The sequence below is a fragment of the Rana temporaria genome, chromosome 2 (genome assembly GCF_905171775.1).
Source record: "Rana temporaria chromosome 2, aRanTem1.1, whole genome shotgun sequence".
NCBI classification, from domain to species: domain Eukaryota; kingdom Metazoa; phylum Chordata; class Amphibia; order Anura; family Ranidae; genus Rana; species Rana temporaria.
In genome coordinates this window covers 269,530,291-269,557,389 of record NC_053490.1, presented here as the reverse complement: position 1 = coordinate 269,557,389, position 27,099 = coordinate 269,530,291, and the positions used below count along the sequence as shown (strand labels likewise).

General features: G+C 43.3%; 1 protein-coding gene across 1 annotated transcript in view; it reads right to left on the bottom strand.

Moving 5' to 3' along the window:
- Positions 1 to 27,099, bottom strand: part of RNFT1 (ring finger protein, transmembrane 1) — a 41,581-nt gene that overhangs the window by 13,333 nt on the left and 1,149 nt on the right. Inside the window, exons 2-4 of the mRNA XM_040336935.1 lie at positions 22,758 to 23,185; positions 12,064 to 12,140; positions 2,024 to 2,124 (exon numbers count right to left, since the gene is read on the bottom strand). Of these exons, the coding sequence (XP_040192869.1) occupies positions 2,024 to 2,124; positions 12,064 to 12,140; positions 22,758 to 23,185 (606 nt within the window). The remainder of the gene's footprint in view (positions 1 to 2,023; positions 2,125 to 12,063; positions 12,141 to 22,757; positions 23,186 to 27,099) is intronic.

Here is a 27,099-nt window from a genome sequence, read left to right as displayed (position 1 = left end):
TGAAGTGATAATAAACCCAAAACAATTTATACATTACAGCTTTACTAATCATTACATATGGTGGCTTTATTCAATTTCTTATAGGCTTTCACCCCCCTCTGTTTTCACTTGGTCAGTAGCATACCTCTTGTAATAGAGTGCCCCCACTCTGGATGGAGAAGCACAGGGGCACCTTTGGATAGCAGCGTTAATATTTAGGGGGGTGTTAGATGAACTCACAGGTCTAGATACACTGACAAATTTAAGCTGAACTCCACTTAATACTTTATAAGGATTTACAGCAAACGGTTTTAATCCCTTTGGGATAAAGGTTTTACAATAAATAAAAGCCAATGATTGTAAGCACCCCTTTCTGTGTTAAGTGGTTTGTCTCAACACTAAGTGCAACATCTGCAGGAGAGCTTGTTCTGTTAAACAACAGACTTACTGACTAGATCACCAGGCAAAAGAAAGAAGGTCATAAAAAGAAAATACAGCCACCACATTCAAGAATTGGTAAGCTGCAATATAATAAAATGTTGGCTTTTGAGTTTAATGCCTCTTCAATTTTGGTAGCAAATTTGGATACATATTTTTATATCCTATTGAGAAAAAGATAGCAATAATAAAAAAAAATCAGAAAATATTAAAATTTGTGTCATTTTTCCCCCATTGCAACATTTGCACAATCTTATCAATTTACCACAAAATATAATCAACAAAGGCTAACAATTAAACACTTCAAGAGTAGACTGTTACACTCCCTTCCTGCCCAGACCATGTTTACAGTTTTCAGGTCAGTCACATTGTGGATGACAATTATTCATGCAAAACTGTACCCACGTGGATTTTATATATTTTTTTATCCTTTTTTTTTTAAGACAAATTGAACAATCTTTTGGTGATATTTATTCACCGCTACATAAAAAAGGGGAACAAAAATGTGTGGGTGAGGGGAGACAGTCTTAGTGTCTCTTTGGCAAATAATCTTTCTTGTATTCGGCTGCATTTCCTTAGTGAAAAAGAAGTTGTATTTTTTCACAAAGTTGTCATTTTAACAAGTTAACACACACACACACACACACACAGCATAATCATACTTACAATTACACCACCAAAATAAGTATGGGGACACCACGTGAGACTGTATATACAATTGATTTTTTTTTGTTTTGTTTTTTTACACAAAGTTGTTAAAGATATTTCCAAAACATTGCATTGACAGAACACTACTACTCCACCTGAATATGGCGACACCATATGAGACTTCCACAGCCCAACTTCATAGAAGGGCTACAAATTCAAGAAGCACCTTCAGGCCTTCCAAGGGCATAAATTATGCATCTAATTTTTTTGACTACCCATCACTGTTTTTGGAGGCCCTAGAGCACCAAGACAGTGTAAACACCCACAAAATAATAACATTTTGGAAAGCAAACACTTAAAAAGTATCTAAGACGCATAGTGAGTTTTTTGAAGACATAAAAAAGGAGAAGTATAGCCAAAGTTCGTTTGGCTATAGATCACAGGTGTGTTTTGAATTGAAGTTCGCTCTCTGCTGAGTACACAGAAGTCGGTCCAGGAATCGCATCATCGCAACAATGGAGTCTGGATCCGCTATGTGCCTGGAACGACACCCGGCTCAGCGAGCCTCAGAGTCTGAGCCGGCCGCTGTTACTGGCTTACACCGATTTGGCAACACTGGGACTGGTGTGGCTTAATCTCTCGAATTGATTACTACATTCCCCTCTCCCTGGGGGCTGAGGTGTCACAGCTTAATCTATGAGTGACTCATGCAGGTAGAGATAGAAGAGATCAGAAGGGAACCAGACTCAGTACTTTGAATTCAGAGTAATACATAGTATAGTGGGATGTGCTTTGTTCATTTTTCATGTCTACACCCACTTTAAATTATGCCGCTTTCTACATAAAATGCAGAAATAAAAAAGGCATCTTCAGCTGTTAAATCGTATTTATTCCCCTTTCATATTTATAAGTTAAAATATAAAAACAATAAAACCAGGAACATCCTGTGCCGACATACCTGTAATAAAGTGCCTGGGAAGAAAATGTGTAATATAAAAGGAATGACGAGCCAGATAAGAAAAACAACAGCCAAATGCACTGAATTTTGGAACACTTATCCTGAAAAATTAAACAGAAAGAAAAAAAATTAAATAAATGAAAATTGGATAAGCAGGGTTAAAATAAATGTATGCAAGTAATCATTCTAAAATCATGTGTTGTTTAAAAAGCTCAGTTTATGATCTTGATTTGAAAACATTTTAAGCAGTAATGTTCAATGGCTTATAACTTCAAGCTAAAGTTTTTTTTTTTTTTTTTGCGGTTTGCAGCACGAGGAACCTAACTTACCTATAAATAATACTACTGTAAAGCCAACAGTTCGTGTAGCAATGAAGTCTGTTCTGCATTTGGCTGGCTGCTGCTTGGTCTAGAAATCTTTTCCCAACTGCGCCAATTATCCACTGCTGCTAGGGTTAACATCAGTCGCTGCCAGTGTGAAAGTGTGTCAACTGCGTCCTCCATTCATAGAACTCGATCCTGTGTCATTCATCTGTTTGTCCTCCATTAGCGAAATGCTTTGCATTCTGGGACAAAATAGCAGGTCTTCTATATGAATGGAAAAGGCGGGCAGAAGAAGCAGGCGATCGCTCAACTTTTTCACATTTGCAGCTGCTGATGTCAACCTCTGCAGCCCAAAAGATCAGCACGTGGGAGGAGACGTTTTTTACACTATGCAGCAGTCCGTCAGACATGAGACACTTCATTACAGATAAGTTATGCCCCTGGTGCTGTATGGCACAAAAAAAAATGGAGTTTGACTGTAGTCTTCCAAGACAGCCCAGGAGACGGAGAGCTCCTCCCGCAGGACAGGAAACACATTACCCGCTAGAGTCAAAAGATGGTCCTCATCTCAGAATACATGAGAATCATGGGACAGATCCAAGAAAGAATTCAGGACAAAATGCATTATTACAATTTGGCAGTAATTTCGCTGTCCTGGAAGACTACTGGAAATAGAGTTACTGGCAAGTCCAACTCTGGCTTTTCCATAGTTGTTCTCCAGGACAGCCTATGAGTCGATAAGCAAGAACTTAAAAGTCTGGGAAGGAGGGGGGAACCACTGCCCGCAGGACCTTTCTGTTAAAATGCCTGGATTCGACAATAAATCGAAATGTTAATGTTTCACTTAAGTGGAGAATCTGGACCAAGTTGCCCCTCTACAAATCTGTTCTGGCATGGCTCTAGCTCTTTCTGCCTAAGAGGTATACAAGGTCCTAGTGGAGTAAGCATTCACAAATAGTGGAGATGCTTGCATAATCTTGTAAGCTTTGCATATAGTCTATCTGATCCATTTAGCTATAGAAGACTTAGAGGCTTGTGCACCCTAAGGCCCCTTTCACACTGGGGCAGGAGGCGCTATACCGTCGGATTTGCCATGGGATTAGGCCGCTAGCGGTGCGGTATTAACCCCCGCTAGTGGCTGATAAAGGGTTAATACCGCGGTTTCCCATTGTTTTAAATGGGAAGGAGCGGTATACATACCGCTCCTCTCACCGCTCCAAAGATGCTGCTTGCAGAAGTTTTCTCTCTCTCCCACCAGCGCATCGCCTCAGTGTCAAAGCCCTCCGGCTTTCACATTGAGGTTGCTGGGCAGGAGTTTCAGGCGGTATAACAGCGCTATTTTTAGCGCTGTACCGCCTGAAAAAAACTCCTCAGTGTGAAAGGGGTCTTACACCTACTTGAAAAGAGCAAAAAGGACTTCCAACCGCCTGAAATGTTAAGCGACTTCAAGATAAATGATGATGTCTTTTGGCCTAACATCTACTTGACGTGATTGTAGCCGTATTAGTGCAAGAAAATGGCCACTACCATACAGGCCTGATTGGTGGAGTGCTGCAGAGATGGTTGTTCTTCTGAGGTTTTCCTCTCCCCAGAGTCACCATCAGGCTCTTGGCCACTTCCCTTACCAAGGCCCTTCTCCCCTGATTGCTTAGTTTGGCCAGGAAGCCCGTTCTAGGAAGAGTCTTGGTGATTCCAAACATCTTCTATTTACGGATGATGGAGACCACTGTGCTCGCTGGGACCTTTAATGCTAGAGACATTTTTCTGTACCCTCCGAAAGATCTGTGCCACCATACAATCCTGTCTCGAAGGTCTACAGACAATCCCTTGGACTTCATGGCTTGGTTCTTGCTTTGACATGCACTGTTAACTGTGGAACCTTATATAGACAGGTGTGTGCCTTTTCAAATCATGTCCAATCTACTGAACTTACCACAGGTGGACCGCCAATCAAGTTGCAGAAACATCTCAAGGATGATCAGTGGAAACAGGATGCACCTAAGCTAAATTTTGAATGTCATGGCAAAGGTTGTGAATATTTATGTACGTGTTATTTTTAATAAATTTGCAAAGATTTCAAAACAAACTTCCTTCACGTTGTCATTATGGGTATCTGTTTGTAGAATTGTGGGAAAAATAATTAATTTTGGAATATGGCTGTAACATAAAAAAAATGAAGTGCTGTAAATACTTTCTGGGTGCCCTGTAGGAGGAGAAAAAAAATCTGCCTGTTGGCCCCAAAGGTTTACCAGAAAGTAGAAAAATCTCTGGACAGAGGGACGATTTGTCTTGCAAAACCTAATGAGAACTGAGGAAATCTGCTAGTGTGTTTTGTGTTTTTTAGGCGTTTAGTTGAAATAGAAACCAGACAGAGTTCGGACCACACCAAAATGCCCTGTGCTACCCACTGAAGGACTAGGACTACGTTCAACTCTTTGTTGTTGATATAACAAACTGCAATGCTATCTAAACAAAATCTGGAGATGATGCCCTTCACAGCCTCCTGAAAGCTCAATGCACCGCTATCAGTTCTATCAAATTTGAAAAGCCCCTGGTGTCTTGTTTTTTGGACGATTACTTTCCAAATGAGCCCCAGGAACTCACATCATTTTTAGATCGGCCAACTCCAGAAACAGCCCTCAGAGAGATACGCCTGTGATCTCCACCAAAGAGCACAATTGACCCTCGTCAAAATTCTTACAAAGCGTTCCAGGGTCTCACTGGAGCCATTCCAAAGACTTGGATGGAAAAATATTTGATGAAGGTGTGCGCAAGGTACCGCTGAAATGTAGGCTGTTACAACTGTCATGACCATCCTTATGAAAATAAGCTGGCTTGACTGGAGGTGTGCAACCTGCTCGTCTATTATGAAAAACTTCTCTTCCAGGTGAAACAGTTTCCAATACCTGGAATGAATGTTTTAACCCAGAAATCTTACATTGATCTACATTAATCAGCCACCCCAAATTCTGGAGCCTATCCTTAGTGAACTACAGATCCAATTGTAACCTCTCCTGGGAGGGAGCAATTTGTAAAAGGTTGTCTAGATAGGGAATTATAGTGATGGCTCTTAACCTCAAAAAATGGGCTAGGACTTCTCCAAGGATTTTCAAAATAAATCATTGGGGCAGTGGCGAGCCCAAAAGAGAGAGACTTGTTTCGGTATTGGTGGATTCTAGATCCTATTCCGATTGCTATCCGCAGAAATTTCTGAAAATCCAGATATACATAGAAACGTGAAGGTAAGCATTCCTCGGGTCCAGTGTAGCCATGAAACAGTTTGGTTGGAGGATAGACCTGACTGAAAAGATCAACTCCATGCAAAAAAAAAATTTTTTTGGGCTCTGTTGAAAGGTCATATATAGAATCAACTGGAATATTTTTCTTTCTTTTTCTTTTTCTCAAGTAATGGCTTTATTTCATGCCCTCTGTGCGTTCAAGCTCCGCCTAAGACTCAGGACCAAAAAGCTAACCCCTCAAGAATCGAAGGCCATGGAATCGTAATTTGGAAGTAAAATCCCTGGACCAAGTCTTTAGCCAAATGGCCCATCTGGCTGAATTTCTGGAGACAGAGGATTTGGCTTACATTTTGACGGATTCCAAAGCATTTGCCACAAAGCCTAAAGCGTTAAATTGCATAGAAAAGAAGTCCAACAGCTGCTCTCTAGGAGTACCAGCTACTAAATGTGATTGCAACTGAGTAAGCCAGAATTCTAGTTTCCTTGACACACAAGTATAGATGAAGGCAGGCAAGGTATTAGAGATGGAGGAATCCCATGCCCTACACAGAAGCACATTACTTCCCTTATCCATTGGATCTTTGAGGACTCTCAAAGGCTTAACCCACCTTCTGAGAAACCTTGGAAAGAAGTGCATCCAGGTTAGAACATTTGTTCCAAGGATGTGTAGAATCCTTAATTTTAAACTGTTGCGGAAGAATCCCATCAACCAGACCAGCTTAGAGCGCCACTCCTCCACAAGGAAGCCATCCAACACTGCAGAGGCGGCACTACAATCCACAGGAGGGGCAGCTGGCAAGGGGGAGATGCATCGCCGGTACTGGCCTTCCCCAGGCACAGAAAACAGGGGATCCACAGCGATTACCTACCCATATAGGAGGGGGCTTCATAGATGGGCACAGGAAAAAGAGGTAAAGACACTCACAGCCAAAGATCAAGGTTTCCCCCACTGGTCCATAGGTAGCATGTTACCCCCATCTGGAGGAAACACTAAAAACTGGAGGTGAGGACCTTGAGTATGACCTTTTAACTCTTGTGGGTAACATGTTTTTCTGTCTCGGTGGGAGGAGCTTTACATCTCATGGCCTGTCCTGGAAGATGGCGGTGGAATTTTAACTTGTCAATTTAATCTACTGAACTTGGAGCTAAACAGATATACTAGAAAACAGAAAACAGAGTCATGGTTAACATTACCAAATACTGGCTATGAATGGATTAGTTGGAGATCCTTAGGAGGTGGAAACTAGGTAGATGAAGTCAAGAAATTAAGAGTTCCCAAAAGCAATATCATAATTAGAAGCCAAGGGCTAAGAATTAGGCCCCGTGCATAATGTGGGTTTGCTTTTCTCCTCTAAACTCCTGGTAGGAAAAGCTGCTTTACAAAAAAAAAAAAAAAGCACCTAAAGCCACACATTGCACACACGATTAGGCGTGTCAATAGTTTGAGTGTTAATGGATTCCATTGGCCAATATTAATTTGGAATGCATTACATGCTCAAAACAAGTCTAGCATTTATGCACGTTTATCGTTTTTTCTGCTCTTCAGCTCTTCTCCTAAACACGCTTTTAACTAGGCTTTTTTAAAGACTGTAAACATTCCTCTTCTAATATGCTTGTAAATGCCTGTGTGCATGGACACATGGGCCAACATTGATGTGCTTTTACATGCTGAAAAAAATAAATAATCAAACACTGATGTTTTTCAAGTCCAGTGTGCATGAGGCCTTAAAGTGGGGACATAAAATGACAAACCAAGAATTAAGTCAACACAAGAGCATAGACACAAGAAAAAATTAAATGGAGCGATCTGGTACCCAGCCACAAATTCAGAAAGGGGTTCATGGCTTATAAATTGACTACTAAGAGCAGGTTTCAACAGGCTAAATAGCACAACAGAGAATTGATGTTAGGAGGTGGTGAACTATTGGCATGACTGAGGCCGTTTTACCTTGAAATCACCAAAATAGTTAAGAAAAATGTTAGTCGGTTTGCATATATTCATGGGGATCAAATACACTTGCAGTCTGAAGGAAGACGGAACATTTAATAAAAATCATTGGATTCAGGGGAGACAAGTGATCGGTTTGCTATGTCACTTAATATGTCTGCAGCTGAACCTGTTTGGATGTTGTTGGCAGACCAGTTGCAGCCAGTTAAAACTAGGCTCACAGAATTCAAGAACCAAATGCTCCAGTGAGATAGGCACAGAATAAAATTTCTCAGCAAACCTCTTTTCAATGGATTATCCAACACCAAAAATTATTAATCAAAATCAATTTCTTGGGTCTTTGAGTACATCACAGGACACAGAGCAGGCTATAAATCATGACTACCTGGGTTATGCGCCATCGATGGGTGAATGGACACTTGCAAGTCAAACAGGAAGTCCTCCCCTACATAACCATGGAACTCCTCAGTTTTTTTTTTTTAGCAAGCAATGAACCCCTAGAAGAGAGAGGAGGGATCTCCGTCTCATGATGTACTCCAAGAAAACGGATTTTACAGGTAAGTGCAAAAATCCCAAATTTTCTTTTACAAACATCATGGGACACGGACCAGGCTGTAAAATTGCAACTACCTAGGATGACCCAAAGCAATGCACTTGAGCGGAGGGAGACACAGAAGCTATTGTGAAAACACTGGCCAAAATCTGTATCCTCAGAAGCCCTTACGTCCACTTGGTAAAACCTTGTATAGGCATGTACCGAAGACCAGGTTGCAGCCTTGTAGACCTGAGCCACTGATGACGGGATAGCTCAAGAGGCCCCCACATTAGTAGAGCCCCTACCCTTCAAGCCATAGGCATATTCTGATGAATCCACTGCAAAATAGTTGACTGAAGTTACTTGATCATTGCTTAGATCGTCAAGTAGGATGAATTACAAATCCAACTGCCTGACTTCTCCGGTCATCTTCAGATAAAAACTTTGATAGACCAAACCACATCCAATGTATAACAAAAAATCATCCAATGTATGCAGGGCTTTCTCCCCCAGGGACTGAGGACAAACATTAAGGTAAGACGTCTTGATTCAAATGAAAACTCAAAACCACCTTCAGCAAAGACATTTGAGGAAGTAGCACCAACTTGTCATGGTGGAAAACGAAAAAGGTCTCCCTACAGGAAAGGGCTGCCAAATCTGAAATCCTTACCAAAGTGATCGCTACTAAAAAAACACCTTCTGAGTCAAAAGGGCTAACAGAATGTCTCAAATTGGTTCAAAAGGTGGCTTTTGCAAAAACAGACAAGACCAAATTCAAGTCCAATTGACACAGGGGAAGCTTTAAGTGGTTGTAAACCCGAGAAATCAAACTTACAATGAACACACTACGTTATTCAGCAAGGCAGGACAAGTAATGTGTCCTCGGTCTGGCCAGGAAAGCAGCAGACACTCTTCTGCAATCTCTCCGTTTCCCTCAGTGAAAACATCCAACACAGGTAAAGTAATTGACAGACTAAATAATTAGACTCGTGCATGAAAAGTGGCCGTGTCTCCCACCGCTGCATCCATAGATATCTCTCCCCCCAAACTCCTGCTGCTTCTGGATTGGCTGTTCTGTGCCACAGCACAAAGAGCTGGGAGGGGAGTCTGGTGACATCACTACTCCGCCTCCCAAGCTCCAGGGGGCTGTCAACACGCCCACCAAACCAGACAGATTCTGCAGGCCATTAATGAAAATCAGAGTATTATACAAAAGATAACAGTTATGCAATGTAATACATTATGGTACTGACTATATACAGATAGTAGCCTTTCAGATTTTTGGAACATGGGTTTTACAACCACTTTAACAGGCAGAATGATATGCGTTACCACCTGCACAAAAGTGCTGATCAACGAATGAGAGGCAATTGGTCTCTGTAAATAAACCACCAATGCCAATATCTTACCCTTACTGGCGCTGAAGGCTAATTTAATTTCCACATCAAACAAAACAAACAAAAAAAAGGATTCTAGCTCAACTCACCAACCAGCCTGCAAACAATGGCTCTACATGAAACCATTGGTCTTTCCGTATTCAACAGCCAAACCATCAAACCAAGCAACCATAATCACTGGTGTCTTTTGGGGGATGCAAATACAGCGACACTCTAGTTAGTGTCCTCACACTTTTGAAAGCCATTCCATGCATGCTGGACAAATATAGGGCTGTGCTAGGCCAGCTCCTCCTCCTCAGCAAAGGTTAATTAGCACATAAAAGCCCAAAGGAGACTTCACATGCCCGAGCACCTGCTCTGTGTCACTACTGCGCCATTATCCAGCCTCCTGTTCCTGGAGAACCCAGCAGAATGACACCAGCTTCATTACCCTTACCAAGATAGCTGCCAGCACCGCCCATTGAGACTTACTTCCAGCCCATCTGCGCATGCCGCGCTTACTCCATGCACATATTCCCCTCCTGTGTGCTGTAACGAACTTGCAAATTCAGGCAAACATCATGGGACTTCCTCACATCGGATTTATGGCCACAGAACTCTTCTGAAAATCTGTTTCTTAGAGTAGAAGCACCAGTCAATTGGCACAAGGCAAGTTAAAGTAAAAATCACACACAGCATGCCACTGCCCCTAGTGGTTATTAAAAATACAAGCAAGGTTATCGAGTTTACAAACTATGGGTTAGATTTATTGCATTTTTATTTATTTTTTTACTAGCAATAGCGGCGACCAGTGATTTTTAGCAGGACTGACATTGTGGCGGACAAATCTGACCCCAAGTGACATTTTTTGGCGACCAGTGCTAAAAAAAAAAAAAAAAAAAAAAAAATGCACTGATCCCTGTATAAAATGACACTGGCAGGGAAGGGCTTAACACTAGGGGGCGATCAAGGGGTTAAGTGTGTCCTAGGGAGGCGTTTTCTAACTGGGGGAGTGGTTTGTTACACTGGAGGAAAGCAGAGACCTTAGCTGAAACAGAAGATCTCTCCGGTCACGGCACACGGTTCGGAAGAAGCGGCACAGGCAGCCATTGCTTCAGAGTGCATGTGCCAATGGCATCATCGGCGCAGTATAGAGTAGGTATCTCCTAAACGATGCACGTTTAGGAGATATTTACAGTAACTATAAAGAGGGAGGTTCACAACCTCTTTAAAGTGAAACTAAAGATGGAAATACTGGTCTGCAGTTGTCCCGATTGGATAGAACAGGATGATGTCTCACTGGGAAATCATCCATCCCTGCACAAGTCATCCATCCCTGCACTCCATTTCATAATTGTACATTTGTTTTCAGTGAAAATCTCTAATTTACATAATAAATCCCCCTCTCCTTCTGTCAAAGTGGATAAGATGTATGAAGCGTTATTACAACATTTTAAACGTATGAAAAATCACCAGTGCTCATTACCATAAAAAGGGTTTCCAAAGCTAAAATGTTTTTTACCTTAATGCATTCCCTGCATTAAGTTAAACATTTTACCCCTTACTGTGCCGTCGCCTCTCGTCCCCTAAAAACTTATCCAAACCCTCTCTTGATTCAGCATGGTGCATGGCTGCATCTCTTCTGTCCCCTCCTCCTGGTTTCACAGGAGACTCAGGCAGCGGTGTGAGTGAGAAGGGAACCGGGTCGAGCCTCACATGGCTTGCTATGGAGGCACATGCAGAAGAAGAGGAGAGGACAACGTCAACAGGGGATCCCAGAAGAGGAGGTAAGTGGCTGCTCTGTTCAATACCATTGCACAGAGCAGGCATGTATACCATGTTTATTATTTATTAACTAAAAAATAGACCTTAGAATTGCTTTAAGCAGGCAGTGATTATACATAAAAAAAAAAAAATATCAAAAACATGTATTATATATAAATACTAGGGAACACCCTCACATACTTAAACGTCTGAGAAATTTAAAATTTCACAAACAAAATTACATAATACATAAATTGTCATCAGCAAACTATTGTTATTTTCTACTTTACTAGTTCTGTTAGCTTGTCTACTTGGGGGTTTTTTTTGTGTGAAAAAAAAAAAGAAAAATTTGTTTAGACTTTCCAAAAGCCATTTCATAATTTTTCTACCACACCAGTATAGCCGGCCATAGACTGTTTTAATCTTGGCCGGCTCAGCAGGGACCGGCCGAGATTCGAACCATGCATGTACAGGCTGAGTGTACCCAAGTTGATCGATCAACTTGGGAATACCCAGCCTGTCAGATTTTACATGCAATTATTGCAAGCGGTTGGTAAAGCTGCCATCAATAATCACTCTGTTCTCCTGGCGAGGACGGCTACCCCCACTGGAAGAACACAATGGCTCCACGGGAAGGATTCCTCCATCAACACTGACAGTGCTGGAAGAATTAAGCCATTTTCTTTACTGCAACCACTCCATCAATGGCCGGTTTATGCATATCACAATAGTTGGGAGGTCGGTCAGAAAAACAACAAAGAAAAAAGGTGTGAACTTAAATGGCTTGGAAACTTCTTTACAAATAGGCCCTTGTTTGTCTGTTATCAGTAGAAACTAAAATGTATGCTTACTTACTCTTAGAAAAACCTGATTTACAATGCATTTGTTTGCATAGAGAAAAGTTGTTAGAAGACCAATTCCAACAGAAATGCCTATTAAAAAATAAAATAAAAGCAGTTAACACATAAAAATATGATAAACTAAATGTTAAGAAAAATAACAAAACTTTAAATCAAATGTATAACTTACTACCGTTTGAAAGGAAACAAAAAAAACAAAACAAATAGTATAACGTAGATCCAGACCCACAACCCATACTGTCATATGAAAAACGGCTCAAAGTAGCTGCTAGGAGCATAAAAATAAGCCAATGTACATGGGGCGTCAATGGTGCCAGGAATAAACCAATGCTTCCAGGTAATGAAATTAACTTCCTGCTCTTCATCTCAGCGGGTGACAAAAAGGGGAGAATAAATTGGGACTTTAAAAGGAGACTTACGGGAATGCCTCCATCCCTGGGACTTGTATTCATTTTTCAGGAGGTACACGGTATACATATTCCCCCTAACAGTGCGGGGGAAGACAAAAAGCAAAAAACAGCCGTATACACATACAGGTCCAATCATATCCTGAATCAGGGCCGACCACCCCCCCACCCATCCCCATATTCACCCACACAGTAGACCATAAACACCATTTTTTTACCCAGCATCTATCAGACACTAAATCCACCGGGGCCAACTCCGGCAAATCCAGCCACCTTGCCCATATCTTCTCGAACTTATATGCACTACCCCTATGTTGATATATCAGTTTCTCCATTCTCAATACTGTCCCAATGTTGGCAATCCATTCTGTCAAGGTCGGGGGAGCCTCATCCTTCCAGTGTACCATAATAAGTTTCCTCGCCTGGAACAAGACTCTATGTACGGCCTCTCTGATATCCTCCTCCCATTCGTACTCCTCCAGAGCACCCAAGAGACAAGCCCTCGGGTCCTGTGGGAGAGACACACCAAACACTGAGTTAACCGTAGTCACCACACCCGCCCAATACGTGTGGAACTTAGAACATCTCCACAACATATGGACCAGATCCCCATGATCTCTTTTACACCGCGTACATGTAGGGTCGAGCTGTGAATTCATCTGATGTGAGGGGTGTACTAAGTCCGCAGCAATATATACAGCTGAGTAAGCCTTTGGGAAACATTCAATGAGCACCTACCCACTGCCTGAAAAATCTCTTCAAACTGTTCTCCATCCAATTAGCCAACGTCGGCCTCCCACATCCTCAGGGGATGCGGTTTCATCACAGACTGTAGCAGAATGGCATAGCACTGGGAAATAAAGCCCTTGGATGACCCAGCATCCCCCAATAGACCAAACACAGGGGTAGGCGACAGATGCCACTCCGAGGAGCGACCCTGCGCCGCCACGGCATGAAGCAATTGTAAATAAGTGAAATACATCGATTGCGGAAGGCCAAACGCCTCCCTCAAGTCACTAAACGAGTGTAGTACTCCATGGCGGAATATGTGTTTAAGATGTGTAATCCCATACTTCCTCCACCTAGTCCCAGACTGTAGCTTGGCCAACTCAGTATACGTGTCGTTTTGCCATATAGTACTATATTCTGTATATCCATCTGCATTCTGAATATATTTAACTTTGTTCCATACCTTTTGAATTAGGCTGTAAGTAGGATACTTTTTATGCGGCTTAGCAAAGGCCTGCCCCTCCAACGCCACAGGAATCAGGCTTCTGCCTACAGTGTGAAGTAAAAGCCTCTGAGCCGAGGATCATACCTCCGTCGCCTCTTCCGTCGCCGGCGGGAACATACCAATTAAATGCTGCAATTGGGCTGCTAAGTAGTAAAGCCAAGGGTTTGGCAATGCCAAGCCCCCGCTGTCTTTGGGCCGTTGTAAATGGTCCAATTTAATCCTAGGGGCCCTATCCTTCCATATGAGGCTGCGAAAAATACTGTTTACTGTGCGGAAAGTCTTAAGAGGTATAACCATAGGGGCGTTGTGAAGAAAGTATAACAGTTGTGGCATAAGTATAATTTTTATCAAATTCACCCTGCCCGCTACAGACAGGAGAAGAGCCTTCCAGTTTTTGATCTTGTTCCTAAACGGTAGTAGCAAGGGGAAGATATTAAGATGGATAAAGTCCCGTGGCCTAGCTGTGATCTGAACTCCAAGGTATTTAAAAGATGAAGTAATTTTATTGTAAAAAAAAAAAAGATGAAGTAATAGGAATGGGACACGAGGAGTTAACCACCTGCGTGTCATCCCCATCCAACAGAAGCAGTGCCGATTTGGACCAGTTTATAAGTAGACCGGAAAATCCGCCAAATTTAGTTATGGTCAACATAGCCTCCCTGAGGGAGGAATCCGTGTCCCCCAGCAGAAGAAGAGTATCGCCGGCATAGAGCATAACTTTTTCCTGCATGTCACCATAACAGAAACCAGTAATGCGGGTATTCGCCCTAATATCAATGGCCAGCGGCTCAATAGCTAAAGCAAAGAGGAGGGGAGACAGGGGACATCCCTGCCGGGTCCCCCTCCTCAACACAAAGCTCCCAGACAGGGAACCGAAGGTCCTAATTGCAGCCTGCGGCTGACTGTATAGCAGCCTCACCCAGGAGATATAGATTGGGCCAAATCTGAATTTCTGCAGCACCGTCCAGAGATAGTTCCAATCTATGCTGTCGAACGCTTTCGTAGCGTCCAAGGACAGCAGCGCCCTACTGCCCATATTATCTGCCCTCGCCTGCATATTAAGGAACAACCGCCGCAAATTAACAGCCGTAGATTTATTGGGCATGAAACCAGCCTGGTCCCCATGCACAATAGAGGTTATCACTCCATTCAGCCGAATGGCAAGCACCTTGGCCAGTATCTTCACGTCGCTTTGCAATAATGAAATGGGGCGGTATGCCCCCGGGTCCTTGCCTGGTTTAAGCAGTAGCACCATTTTCGCCTTGGACATCGAGGGGGGGAGGGTCCCTCCCTCCCTGGCACCGTTAAAGACCTTCAGCAGTTGCAGCAGCAACTCCTCAGAATATTGTTTATACACCTCCATGGGCAACCCATTCTCTCCCGGGGCCTTACAATTAGTGCATTTCCTAACAGCCTCCATTAATTCCTCAACAGTGAGCAGTAGGGTTGTCCAGATACCGATACCAGTATCGGTATCGGGACCGATACCGAGTATTTGCGCTAGTACTCGTACTCGCGCAAATACTCCCGATACCAAAATAAAATACTTTTTTTTTTTGTGACATCGAACACAAATTGGATGGCACCATTGGATGGCACTGATAGGTGGCACTGGCATTGATTGGGTGGCACTGATGAGATGCACTAATAAGCTGCCTCCCTGCACTGATGCACTAATGGGCACTGATAGGTGGCACTGGCTAGCTGCACTTTTGGGCACTGGCACCGATGAGCTGCACTGACAGTGATCACTCCTTCAATGATATGTAGTTTTCCAGTACCGTATGCTAAAAAACAGCCCCACACCATGATGTACCAGTTCTTCATAATTCTAAAGAAAATATCTTTGGTCTGTATTGTGGTTTGAAAACGGTCACATGACATTAAAAAAAAGTCGGTATCGGCGACTACTTGAAAAAAAAGTAATCTCAAAAATATTCCGATTGCACACCTTCCGGCAAAATGGCCAAGTAGTAAAAGGGTGCTGAAACGATCACCGGCTGGGAACCGGAAAGCAAATCATTATATATATATATATATATTCGCCAGCACACCAGGAATCATAACGTCCAAAGATTTAATGCATATCTATTATGTCAACAAGAGCAACGTTTCGAGGCCACGCAGGACCTCTTCGTCAGGCATCTTTTTGCCTGACGAAGAGGTCCTGCGTGGCCTCGAAACGTTGCTCTTTTTGACATAATAGATATGCATTAAATCTTTGGACGTTATGATTCCTGGTGTGCTGGCGAATATATATATATACTTGAAAAAAAGTATCGGTACTTGTACTCAGTCCTAAAAAAGTGGTATCGGGACAACCCTAGTGAGCAGTTCCTCCAACTGGGCACACTGACCCGCGGACAGCTCAGGGAAAACCAGCTGGGCCAAGTATAGCTCTAAATCCTCCTGGGTGTAAGCCGTGCCAGGGCTGTACAGAGTTTCATAAAAAATAGCTAATTCCTGCAAAATCTGTTCCGGTTGGGAAACCACGCCCCCCGCTCCGGACCCAATAGCCCCCTTTAGCAGGCGAGGGTTGATGGGAGTTCGCAATCCGTGCCAAGATTCGGCCGGTTTTCTCACCCTCCTCAAAGAACGCCTGTTTTGCAAAGAACCTCTTCTTCTTAGCCGAGGAGGAGAGCAACTGCTGATAGGCAGACTGAGCAGCCTGCCATGTCTCCCTGGTCAGATCAGAAGGGTCCGCAATGTAAGCCTGTTCCATTTCCTCAACCCTGGCTTCTACTTCTATCAGGAGTGCAGAAGAAGCCTGTTTGACCCTATTAATTTCTCCTATCAGGATGCCCCGAAAATGAGCCTTAAAGGCATCCCAGTGCAACACAATAAAATCTATTCCATCCCCAATGGCCAAGAACCCTTGCATGCTCCTCACAATCTCCTCATGGGATTTAAACAGCTTCAGCCAGAATGCATTACATTTTCAGGGTTCCCTAGGTAATTTAGACGGTGGAGCCACTAGTAGCTGCACCACCAAAGTGGAATGGTCCGACACACTACGGGGTCTATGTGATAAATCTGCTATAAACAGGAGCATGCTCAGGCTCCCCACCCCCAGGTCTATTCTCGACATACATCCATGGGTCTTTGAGAAACAGGTAAATTGTCTGTCACCCGGATTATGGTGCCGCCAGATATCCACCCAGCCCACCTCCTGCAACAACCGCGCCAGGGGAGTACTCCTGGCGAAGGCAGAGGGTCTAGGGCCCGGGTGTCTATCCGCCATCCCTGGGACTTTAAATGAAGTGCGTGTGGGGAAACCAAAGGAATTCATAGGAGTATAAAAAAAATCTCTGTAGGTTTATTATTAAACCAATAATTTGCATGACATAACAGTATACATGATACAAAAGAATGACAATAACCAGTATGATCTAATGCAACAACCAAACATGAGGAAAATGGGGTAGAAAAAAAAAAAACATATGCTGGCCATGCATAAAGATACTCATGCATAAGCTAGAAACAAGACCGCATGACCCTGTAAACCAAGGGCCGGCCAAACATGTCTGTCTGGGGAGCTGAGAAATAGGACCCAAGGGAGAAGCCGGGAGCACACTTACAATCCCCAAGGGGATGTGATGTAGGGGAAATCGTCTCATCGTGGCGAAAAGGACCTCCAAATAGTGTAAAATGGGATAAATGGTATGCAACCATGACAGTGTAAAATGCTAATATCAGAGGTGAAAGAGCCCATAACAATGAAGAGGTGAAATGTAGGCGAAGACCAATGTGACAAGAGGGGACAGTGAAAAGGTGTCCAAATAGAGCCAAGTCTCTTATGACACAAGTGAAAAAGAGGGAGGGGGAAGCAAAAAGACATGAGGATGAAAGAGTGGTAGGTTTCTTTGTATTTAAAATACTAAGTAGAAGCAATGTGCTCGGGATACTCTCAGTGATTACCTTATGGGTTATAGTGTAAAAAATAACCAAATTCCAGGAACACTGATGCAGAGTGCACAAGGAGTGTTGTCAGAGGCACTGCCCACCAATGAATGGGGGCAATTTATGTGCACCCAGCATGACCACCAGGTCCCCTCCAGCGTCACGCTGCCGTGGCACAACAGGAGAGGCAACCCAGAGTGACTCTGCACATGTCAACCAAGCTGTAAAAACAAACGCGTGCGTGGATGCACACCTAGATAGCACGTCACATGCACAACGCTGAGGCATGGCGCCGATATGCACAGGGAACGCCCACCCGATCCCCCATATCCAGCGGAAGTGGAGGAGAGCGACCATCTCTGCTCCCCAGCATCAGAACACAGACCCGTCCCACTGGCTACAAGGAACACAGAATTGCATCAGCTCCATGAGGTAACAGTAGTTGCTGACAACAATGTATGTGTAAATAAGAAGTATACTCTGTGAATGTCATATGTACAATCCAACCGATTAGGGTCAGCCGATGAATAATGATGGTCCCTATCCACATTGCACACCTCCATCCCTATTAATATATGACAAATAGTGGGGAATAAATTGGGCCGATTCATAGGCTGGAAGGCAGCCTGTGACATCAGCCTACGAATCAGATGTAGCTAGGCTACTGATTTTTCAGGCCACCTCTGATCTGCACAGAAGCCATACTAGACATATGCAAATTGTAAGAGAGTTAAATCTTCTATGGGCACGCATCTGATTCGCAGATGTGTTAATTTCTCATCAGGATTTCTCTCCTTCTCCTCAATACACCTCCCCTCTTCCAGGTCTCCAAATTCGCAGCTAAAAACAGAGATGATCTGCTGAACAGCTCTCTATTCTCTTTGCAGAGATAACAGAGCTGAAATTCGCACCTCACAAGTGTGAATCCAGCCTAACTATTTACTACCAAATAAAATACCACTTTGTCCTGAAAAATGCGGTATAATCCACCTGGATGCACAAAGTAGTTGTGATGATATGTACGGTTTTACTAACACAAAATTGCAAAATTGTGCTTAGGTATTTAGATTTGTTTTACCCTTAGGTGTGAAGGGGTTAAATTACAAAATGTCAATATAAAAAGGTCCTATACCATTGGTGCTCAGATTTTTACAATGCATTGAAATACAAATCGGGCTTAATAAGCCATATTGTGGGTAACAGGGTTATCAGACTTTTAAAAAGGAAATTTTACTGTACCCAAAGGATAACATATAGATCATCTTTATAGAAATGGCTGTTTGCTCTAGGTCAATAAAAAAGTATTTAAAGTAGAAGTTCTGCCAAAAACCAAATCTAATGCCCCATACACACTAAGGCCCCATACACACGAGAGAATTTATCCGCGGATACGGTCCAGCGGACCGTTTCCACGGATAAATCCTCTCAAAGATTTCCGCAGATTTCTATGCGATGGAGTGTACTCACCATCGCATTGAAATCCGCGCGGAAATCCTCTGGCGATGACGTGTCGCGCCGTCGCCGCGATTATGACGCGGCGACGGGCGCGACGCTGTCATATAAGGAATTCCACGCATGCGTCAAATCATTACGACGCGTGCGGGGAATCCCTTTGGACGGATGGATCCGGTGAGTCTGTACAGACGAGCGGATCCATCCGTTGGGATGGATTCCAGCAGATGGATTTGTTCTGCATGTCAGCGAATATCCATCTGCTGGAAATCCATCCCAGGGGAGATTTATCCGCGGATAAATATCCGCTGGCGTGTACACACCATAGGATCTATCCGCTGAAACCCATTTGATGGGATTTATCTGCGGATAGATTCTATGGTGTGTATGGGGCCTCAGATTTTCTGCAGATTTTTGTCTTCAGATTTACCAAAACCATGAAGTGCAAGGGCCTGCCTGATTGCATACAAACTAAAACTCTTAAGCCTCGTACACACGCTGGCAGAGCTTTCTTGCCGAGTATACAGTGCGTGTGTACGAGGCTTTCAGGTTTCTCGTCAAGAAAACTGCCTAAAATCTTGACGAGAAAAATAGAAAATGTTCTCTATTTTCTCGTCGTGATTCTCGGCAGTGTATGCCTAGAAACCCGAGAGTGTGTATACTTACCTGTCGCTGTGGAATCCTGCGCATGCTCGAAATGACTGATGCATGCGTAGTAGCTTCCTAGTCATAGGTGAGGTGCAGCAAGATGGCGGCGACGGCATAAAATGTGACGAGTGCATGCTCGTCGTACGTGATGACGTCACCGCGTTCTTGCCTTGCAAAAGAACCGCGGTTCTTTTGAAAGGAGTGTCTGTACCCTCGGGCGGCAAGAGATTCTTGCCAAGAATCTCGTCAGGAAAAACGTTTTTTTCCTGACGAGATTCTGGCCCGTGTGTACAGGGCATGCCTTTTTTGGTGCGTTTCAGGTTTGATTTCAGCCCAAAATTTCGGGCTGAAATCGGACCTGAACCAGTGAAGCACGCACTGGACCCCTGCTGTGCGCCGCATGCGCCGACAGTGTGAATCCGGCCTTAAGGTTTGACCTCATATTCTATGGTTTTGGTAAATCTGAAGAGAAAAATCTGCAGAAAAATCTAATAGTGTGTATGGGGCTTAAAGCTACTCCCAGACACATTTTAAAATGAATCTGTCCAACCATGAAAAGAAAAAAACAGCGGATGCTGTGTGCAGGAAACAGCTGACAATGGCTGGAAAATGCCTGGGAACCGACGTCACACAGAGTTACTATGGGGTGTCCATTGTCGGCCTCTTCACCTGGCTGCACATGCCTAGATAGAAGCTGCCGCTGACAGCTCAGCGTGGGAGCCGAGTGGAGCAGCTGTAAAAAAGCAAAAATCACTATACATACCTTTCCGGTGGCCCCTCCGGTCTGGTCCGGTACCACGCTGAGCTGTCAGCGGCGGCTTCTGGGTGTAGGCATGTGCACGAGAGACAGCCTACAAAGGAAACCCCATAGTAACTATGGGTGACGTCACTTCCCAGCCGGTGTCGGCTGTTTCTTGCACACAGCATCCGGCGCTGTAGACCAGACAGGATAGGCTTTTGAAAAGGTATGCAATGTGATTTTTGCTTTACAGGGCTAGATAGATTTGTTTTAGAATGTGGCTGCGAGATTTAGTTAGTTCATTTTTGTCTGAACTTCTACTTTAATCCAGAAAAGTCAGCATAAAACTAGCATTTTCAGAAAGCAGCCTTTAAACATTATAGGTTTAAAGCACACCAGTCAAAACAAAACACAAATATCCTTAAAGCGGTGGTTCACCCTCAATAACAACATTCTAGCATTAAATTAAGCATAGTAGCGCGAGCTACAGTATGCCTTTATTTATTTTTTTTGCCCCGTACTCACCGTTTAATCCTATAGTGAAGATTCAGACTCCCCGCGGGGAATGGGCGTTCCTATCCAGAGGGAAGATGATTGACGGCCGGCAATGGCACGTCACGCTCCCCGAAGATAGCCGGAGTAGGTCTCGGCTCTTCACGGCGCTATACGGCGCCTGCGCACAGACGCCGTGAAGAGCCAAGTCCTATTTCGGCTATTTCCGGAGAAGCGTGACGCGCCAGAGCCAGCCGCCAATCATCTTCCCTCTGGACAGGAACGCCCATTCCCCGCGGGGAGTCTGAATCTTTACTATAGTATTAAACAGTGAGTACGGGGCAAAAAAATAAATAAAAGGCATACTGTAGCTCACGCTACTATGCTTAATTTAATGCTAGAAAAAAATCTTTAATCTAATGCCGCATAAACACGGTTGGACTTTAGAACGGGCAAAACTCAGTCAGAATTTCCAAGGGAAAAATAGAGAACCTGCTCTCTATCTAAAGTCAGTCGGAAATTGCGATGGGGCATACACACGGTTGGAATATCCGATGGTAAAGCTCCCATCTGGCTTTTTCCATTGAAAATTACGACCGTGTGTACACGGCATAATCCCAACCTGTTTGACATCCTGAGGTGCGTAAACCTACCTTTACAATTACCCTGATCCTGCTTGCGTTTGTACGGGTTTATTATAAGAGCTTAATGTATTGTAAGCCTAGGTCCACACTAGTGCTGATGCATAATTATGTGTTTTTCAGTGCTTTTTTATGGTTCGTGTATTTTTATGTAGGAAGAGAAGACAGGATTTTATACACAAAACTCACTAAACATACATGCACAAGCGTTTTATATGCGTTCCCTTAAAGTCTATGGGGCCAAAACACACCAAAAAGCAGCAACTGCACCAGGTACCATTGATATGAATGCACTTTCCATTGCCGCAAAAGCAGATGTAGAAGCAATCGCACTAGTGTGAACAGGGCCTAGCATCCACACACCTCTATGCGAAGAGGAATGAAAGAACTCACGAATCCCTGTATTAAAGCGGAGTTCCAACCACAATTAGCATTTTTTAAATGTATGTCCTTTCATCCTGCGTTTTTATAATATAAATCTGGTCACTTACTATTTTACAATCCGCATAGATATTCAAAAGATAGTTTTATAAACTATGTCTACACCCTTGTCATTTTGCTTGTGGGCATTGTGAAGCCCACAGGCACTTACTTCCTGGAAGTCTTGGATGGGGAGTGATAATTGGACAGCGCACTGCATCCTGGGAAATGATGACACACATTTCCCAGGAGCATTAGAGGGAGATGATGTCAGAATTCTAGGTGGTTTCAAAGGCAGATTTCGTGGGACCGCATAGCAACAGGCATTTCCAGATGAGTAAAAAAACATTTTTCTTTTCTTTTTTAGTCGTAAGCTACAGTTTAAAGCAACATTTTTTTTTGATGGAACCTCAACTTTAATGCATAATTTTGTGTTAGTTCCTGTTCACACTATTGCGTGTTCTCCTGCGTTTGCTATAAAGCTGGCATGCACAACAATGGAAATCACATTACTCTTTATGGTGTCTGTTCTCAACAAAGCAGCACAGTGCAGTGCCAAAATGTTGCAGGTGCTTCTTTTGGTGCAACACAGTGCACATGAAGCACAAAAAGGCATCAAAAGCATGTGTAAAAACACACGCAAATAAACGCTACGGAACTGCACTAAAAACACTTGAATATGCAGCAGCACTAGTGTGAACCTAGCCTTACAGTTAGTATCATAGGGTTGCTTTAAACTTAAAAACGGAACATTACCTGTTAGGTGCTGAACAATAAGTTTGGCACTGAAGATTAGTATATATGGAAAGCTTTTATCCAGCCACTGATAGACATGTAGGACCTCTGAGATACTGTTGCCGTTTTCTCTATTGTCTGTGTTATTTGGATCACTTGGCCCGGTCGCCTCATTGGAATTCGAGTGTGTATGACCATGCCGACTGTTTAAACGTATGGTTGGTCTGGTGTGTCGAGATCCAGACCTTCCTTCACTCTCATGATTTGCAGGGCGGAGGTTTATTGTCACTTCTCCAGTACTGCAGGAACCTTCTGCTGGTGAACGTCCAGTTGGAAGAGAAAGACTAGCTGAGGAAACATCAATATTGCCAGCCTGATGAGCATGCCCAGAGCTTGCCTGCATTGTTAGGGTATTCTGATCTTCTAAATTGCTGGTCTCACTGCATCTCCTGAATTAAAAGGCATCAGGGTAAAGCATTAAGTATGCGTTTCCAATTATTACAACCACATAGCAAAGCAGAACAAATGTCTAAACAGTGAATACTGTATGGAACTACTAGCCAATTAAATAGCTGTACAACTCAGTCTGCTATTTGTTGTTGGGTGGGACTAGAACCAATGTGCCACATCATGACGTTACAGTTAAGTTACAGGTTTATTCTACTTTTGAAACATGCACAAAGCCAATTCATGGGAAGTAATAGACATGACATGGGGGTTGTTGCAATTCTTTATGTCACACAGTCTTTGCGCAGCAGTTTTTCAAATTAAAAAAAATAAAATAAAAATACTATATTTACCCCAATTATAAAAAATGTGGTTATGCTGAGTAAATAGATACCCAACATGTCATGTTTTAAAACTGTGATGCTCGTGGAATGGCGACAAACTACGATACTAAAATGTTCCTCAGTTTAGATTTACAAATGGGGTCTAGCGTTAGAATTTTTGCTTTACCTAAAACGTTTGCAGCGATACCTTACATGTGTGATGCGAACACCGTTTACCGATGTGTGTGTGACCTATGTATGCGTACGCTTCTGTGCACGAGCATGGGGTCATTCATATATCTTTTTTTCAGTAGGCGATTCCATGCAAAGTAAAAGCTGCCATAGCTGCTATTTAGCCGCTTGATTGCTTTTATAGGCAGTTGGAGGGGACATCACCCCTTCTTCCGCTGCCCTCCATTGCTTCTGGCGGCTCACCCATGCGATTGGAGAGCCAGAGAATGGAAGACCATAGAGCTGACCAGGGCCTAGATGGTCCCCAGCCATTTTTATGATCCTCTGAGGCCGGAAGAGACTGCATTTTTTTTGCTGGGAAGCCCAAGACAGTTTTCTTCCTTTTTTTTTTATCGAGGCGAGATGTGGGGACTTATAGACCCCAGATCTCATTGTAAAGAGGACCTGTCATGCCTTATTCCTATTACAAGGGATGTTTACATTTCTCTTAATAGAAATAAAAGAAAAAAATTTGAAGGCAAAGTGTAAAAATATAAATAACAAAAAGAAATTTAAAGCGCCCCCCTATCCCCTCGTGCACTCGAAAATGTTAGAGTGAGAGCAATAATTCTACTGCAAGACCTCCTCTGTAACTCTAAACTGGTAACACAAACATTTTTAAAGCGTAGCCTATGGAGATTTTTAGGTGTGGCGCCATTCCTCGAGTGTGTGCAGTTTTAAAGCGTGGCATGTTAGGTATCCATCTACTCAGCATAACATCATCTTTCACATTATAAAAAAAAATTGGCCTAACCTTAGTGTCTTGTTTTTAATTCCTTAAAATTGTTTTTTTCCCCTCAAAAACTGTGCTTTAAAAGCTGCTGCGCAAATACCGTGTGACATAAAAAAATTGCAACAACCGCAATATTATTCCTTAGGCCCCATACTCACGACCAAACATGTCTGCTGAAACTGGCCCGCAGGCCAGTTTCAGCAGACATGTTTGGTCGTGTGTGGGCGTGAGCGGGCCGAATTCCAGCAAACATTTGCCCGCCGGGCCTTTTCCCAGCAGACAAATATTCCTGGACTTGTTTTAAAACAGTCCGCTGGAATTCTGCCCGCTCGGACATGTACGGTCGTCAGTACAGACCTACCGTACATGTCCAGGCGCCCGCCGTCCCTCGCATGCGTCGAATGACTTTGACGCATGCGTGGAAGCATTTTAAAGGCGGGCCGCCCACGTCGCCGCGTCATTGTCGCGGCGACACCGCGTCATCGACGCGGCGACACCGCGGACACGCCCCGCGTATTGTTTACGCGCGGACTTCTGTACGATGGTGTGTACAACCATCGTACAGAAGCCCTCTGGCAGACATGTATGGTGAAAACGGTCCGACGGACCGCTTTCACCATACATGTTTGTCCGTGTGTACCCGGCCTTAGGGTCCCCGATATATAGATATATATATATATATATATACATATACACACACACACACACACACACACACACACATACATACATATATATATATATATATATATGTGTATATATATATATATATATATATATATATATATATATATATATATATATACATACACACACACACACACACACACACACACATATATACATACACACACACACACACACACACACACACACACACACACACACACACATATATATATATATACATATATATATATACACACACATATATATATACACATACATATACACATACACATATATATATATATATATATATATATACACACATATACACATATATATACACATATATATATATATATAAATAAAAAACACCTGCCCAGTGCCTGAAACGGTATGTCCCAGCTGTTGGACGATATGATTTGAGCATTCCTGATTATAGCTATATTGGTACACAGGGGAGCTGGAATTTTGAAAAAAAAAAAAAAAAAAAACATTTAAAAATTTTACATTTTCCCAGTTTAAACATTTGATATGTTTTCTATTGTGAATAAAAAAAATGGTTTATGAGATTTGAAAATCATTGCGATCTGTTTTTATGTAGATTTTACACTATAGGGATTATTTACGAAAGGAAAATCCACTTTGCACTACAAGTGCACTTGGAAGTGCAGTCGCTGTAGATCTGAGGGGGACATGCAAGGCAAATTAAAAACAGCATTTTAGCTTGCACATGATTGGATGATAAAATCAGCAGAGCTTCCCCTCATTTCAGATATACCCCTTAGATTTACAGCGACTGCACATCTAAGTGCACTTGCAAAGTGGAATTCCCTTTTGTAAATAGCCCCCAATGTCCCTACCCTTTTGGAAATCGGGGGTATACAATCTTTTTTTTTTTTTTTTTTTAAAGTGTTTAGATAAATCCAAAACTTACTTTCTAGTATGTTTGGCATTATGTCTCATTATATACATTTTTTTTTTTTTTTTTTTTTTAAGGATGACCCGACTTTTGTTGAAAAAAAAAATACAAATAAATAGGAAATAAAAATTATGGCCCGGATTCACAGAGAGCGGGCGCACATTACGCCGCCGTAGCGCAAATAAAATACGCTACGCCGACGCAGAGAGGCAAGCATGGAATTCACAAAGCCACTGCTCCCAAAACTGCACTGGGTTTCGAAGGCGCAAGTAGGCGTAGGTGGAAGTGGGCGTGAGCCATGCAAATGAGGCGTGACCCCATGCAAATGATGGTCCGAGCGCCAGACAGATACGCATCACGAATTGTGCATGCGGCGGGACGTGGACGCATCCCTCTGCGCTCGCTCACAACCATGTCGGAACAACTGCCTAAGATACGCCGGATCACTGTGTACGCCATGAACGTAACCTACGCCCAGCCAGACACACGTCCAATGTAAAATACGCCGGCTTAAGTTCCCTGGTGCAGACCTTTGCATGTCTGCTGCTGGGTTAGACCTGCTTTCTGGGGCTTAACTTTATGCCGGACGTACAACTTACGCGCACATCGCGTAGCCTGCGTCGGGCGCACGTACGTTCGTGAATTGCCGTATTTCCCTCATTTGCATATTTGGCATAGGCAAGTTACGTCAGCGGGTTGAAGCCTGTTTTAAGGTGTATCTTAGTTTGTGGGTCCGGTGCACAGATACGACGGCGCATATTTGCACTTACGCGGCGTATCTTGAGATACGTCGGCGCAAGTGCTTTGTGAATCCGGGCCTAAATAAGCAAACACACAAGAGCAGCGCTCTCAACAAAAGAAAACATTGTATTGACACCTGCAGCAGTTCGCAGAAGGCAGTGTGAACTGCCTGCGGAAGAGATGCGATGCGAGAACCGGCACTGTTTTCTCCTGATGATCTGGCCAGTAACACACCTCCTGTATTAGAGTGCCTCCACTCTGGATGAAGGAGCACAGGGGGCACCCTTGTACAGTAACATT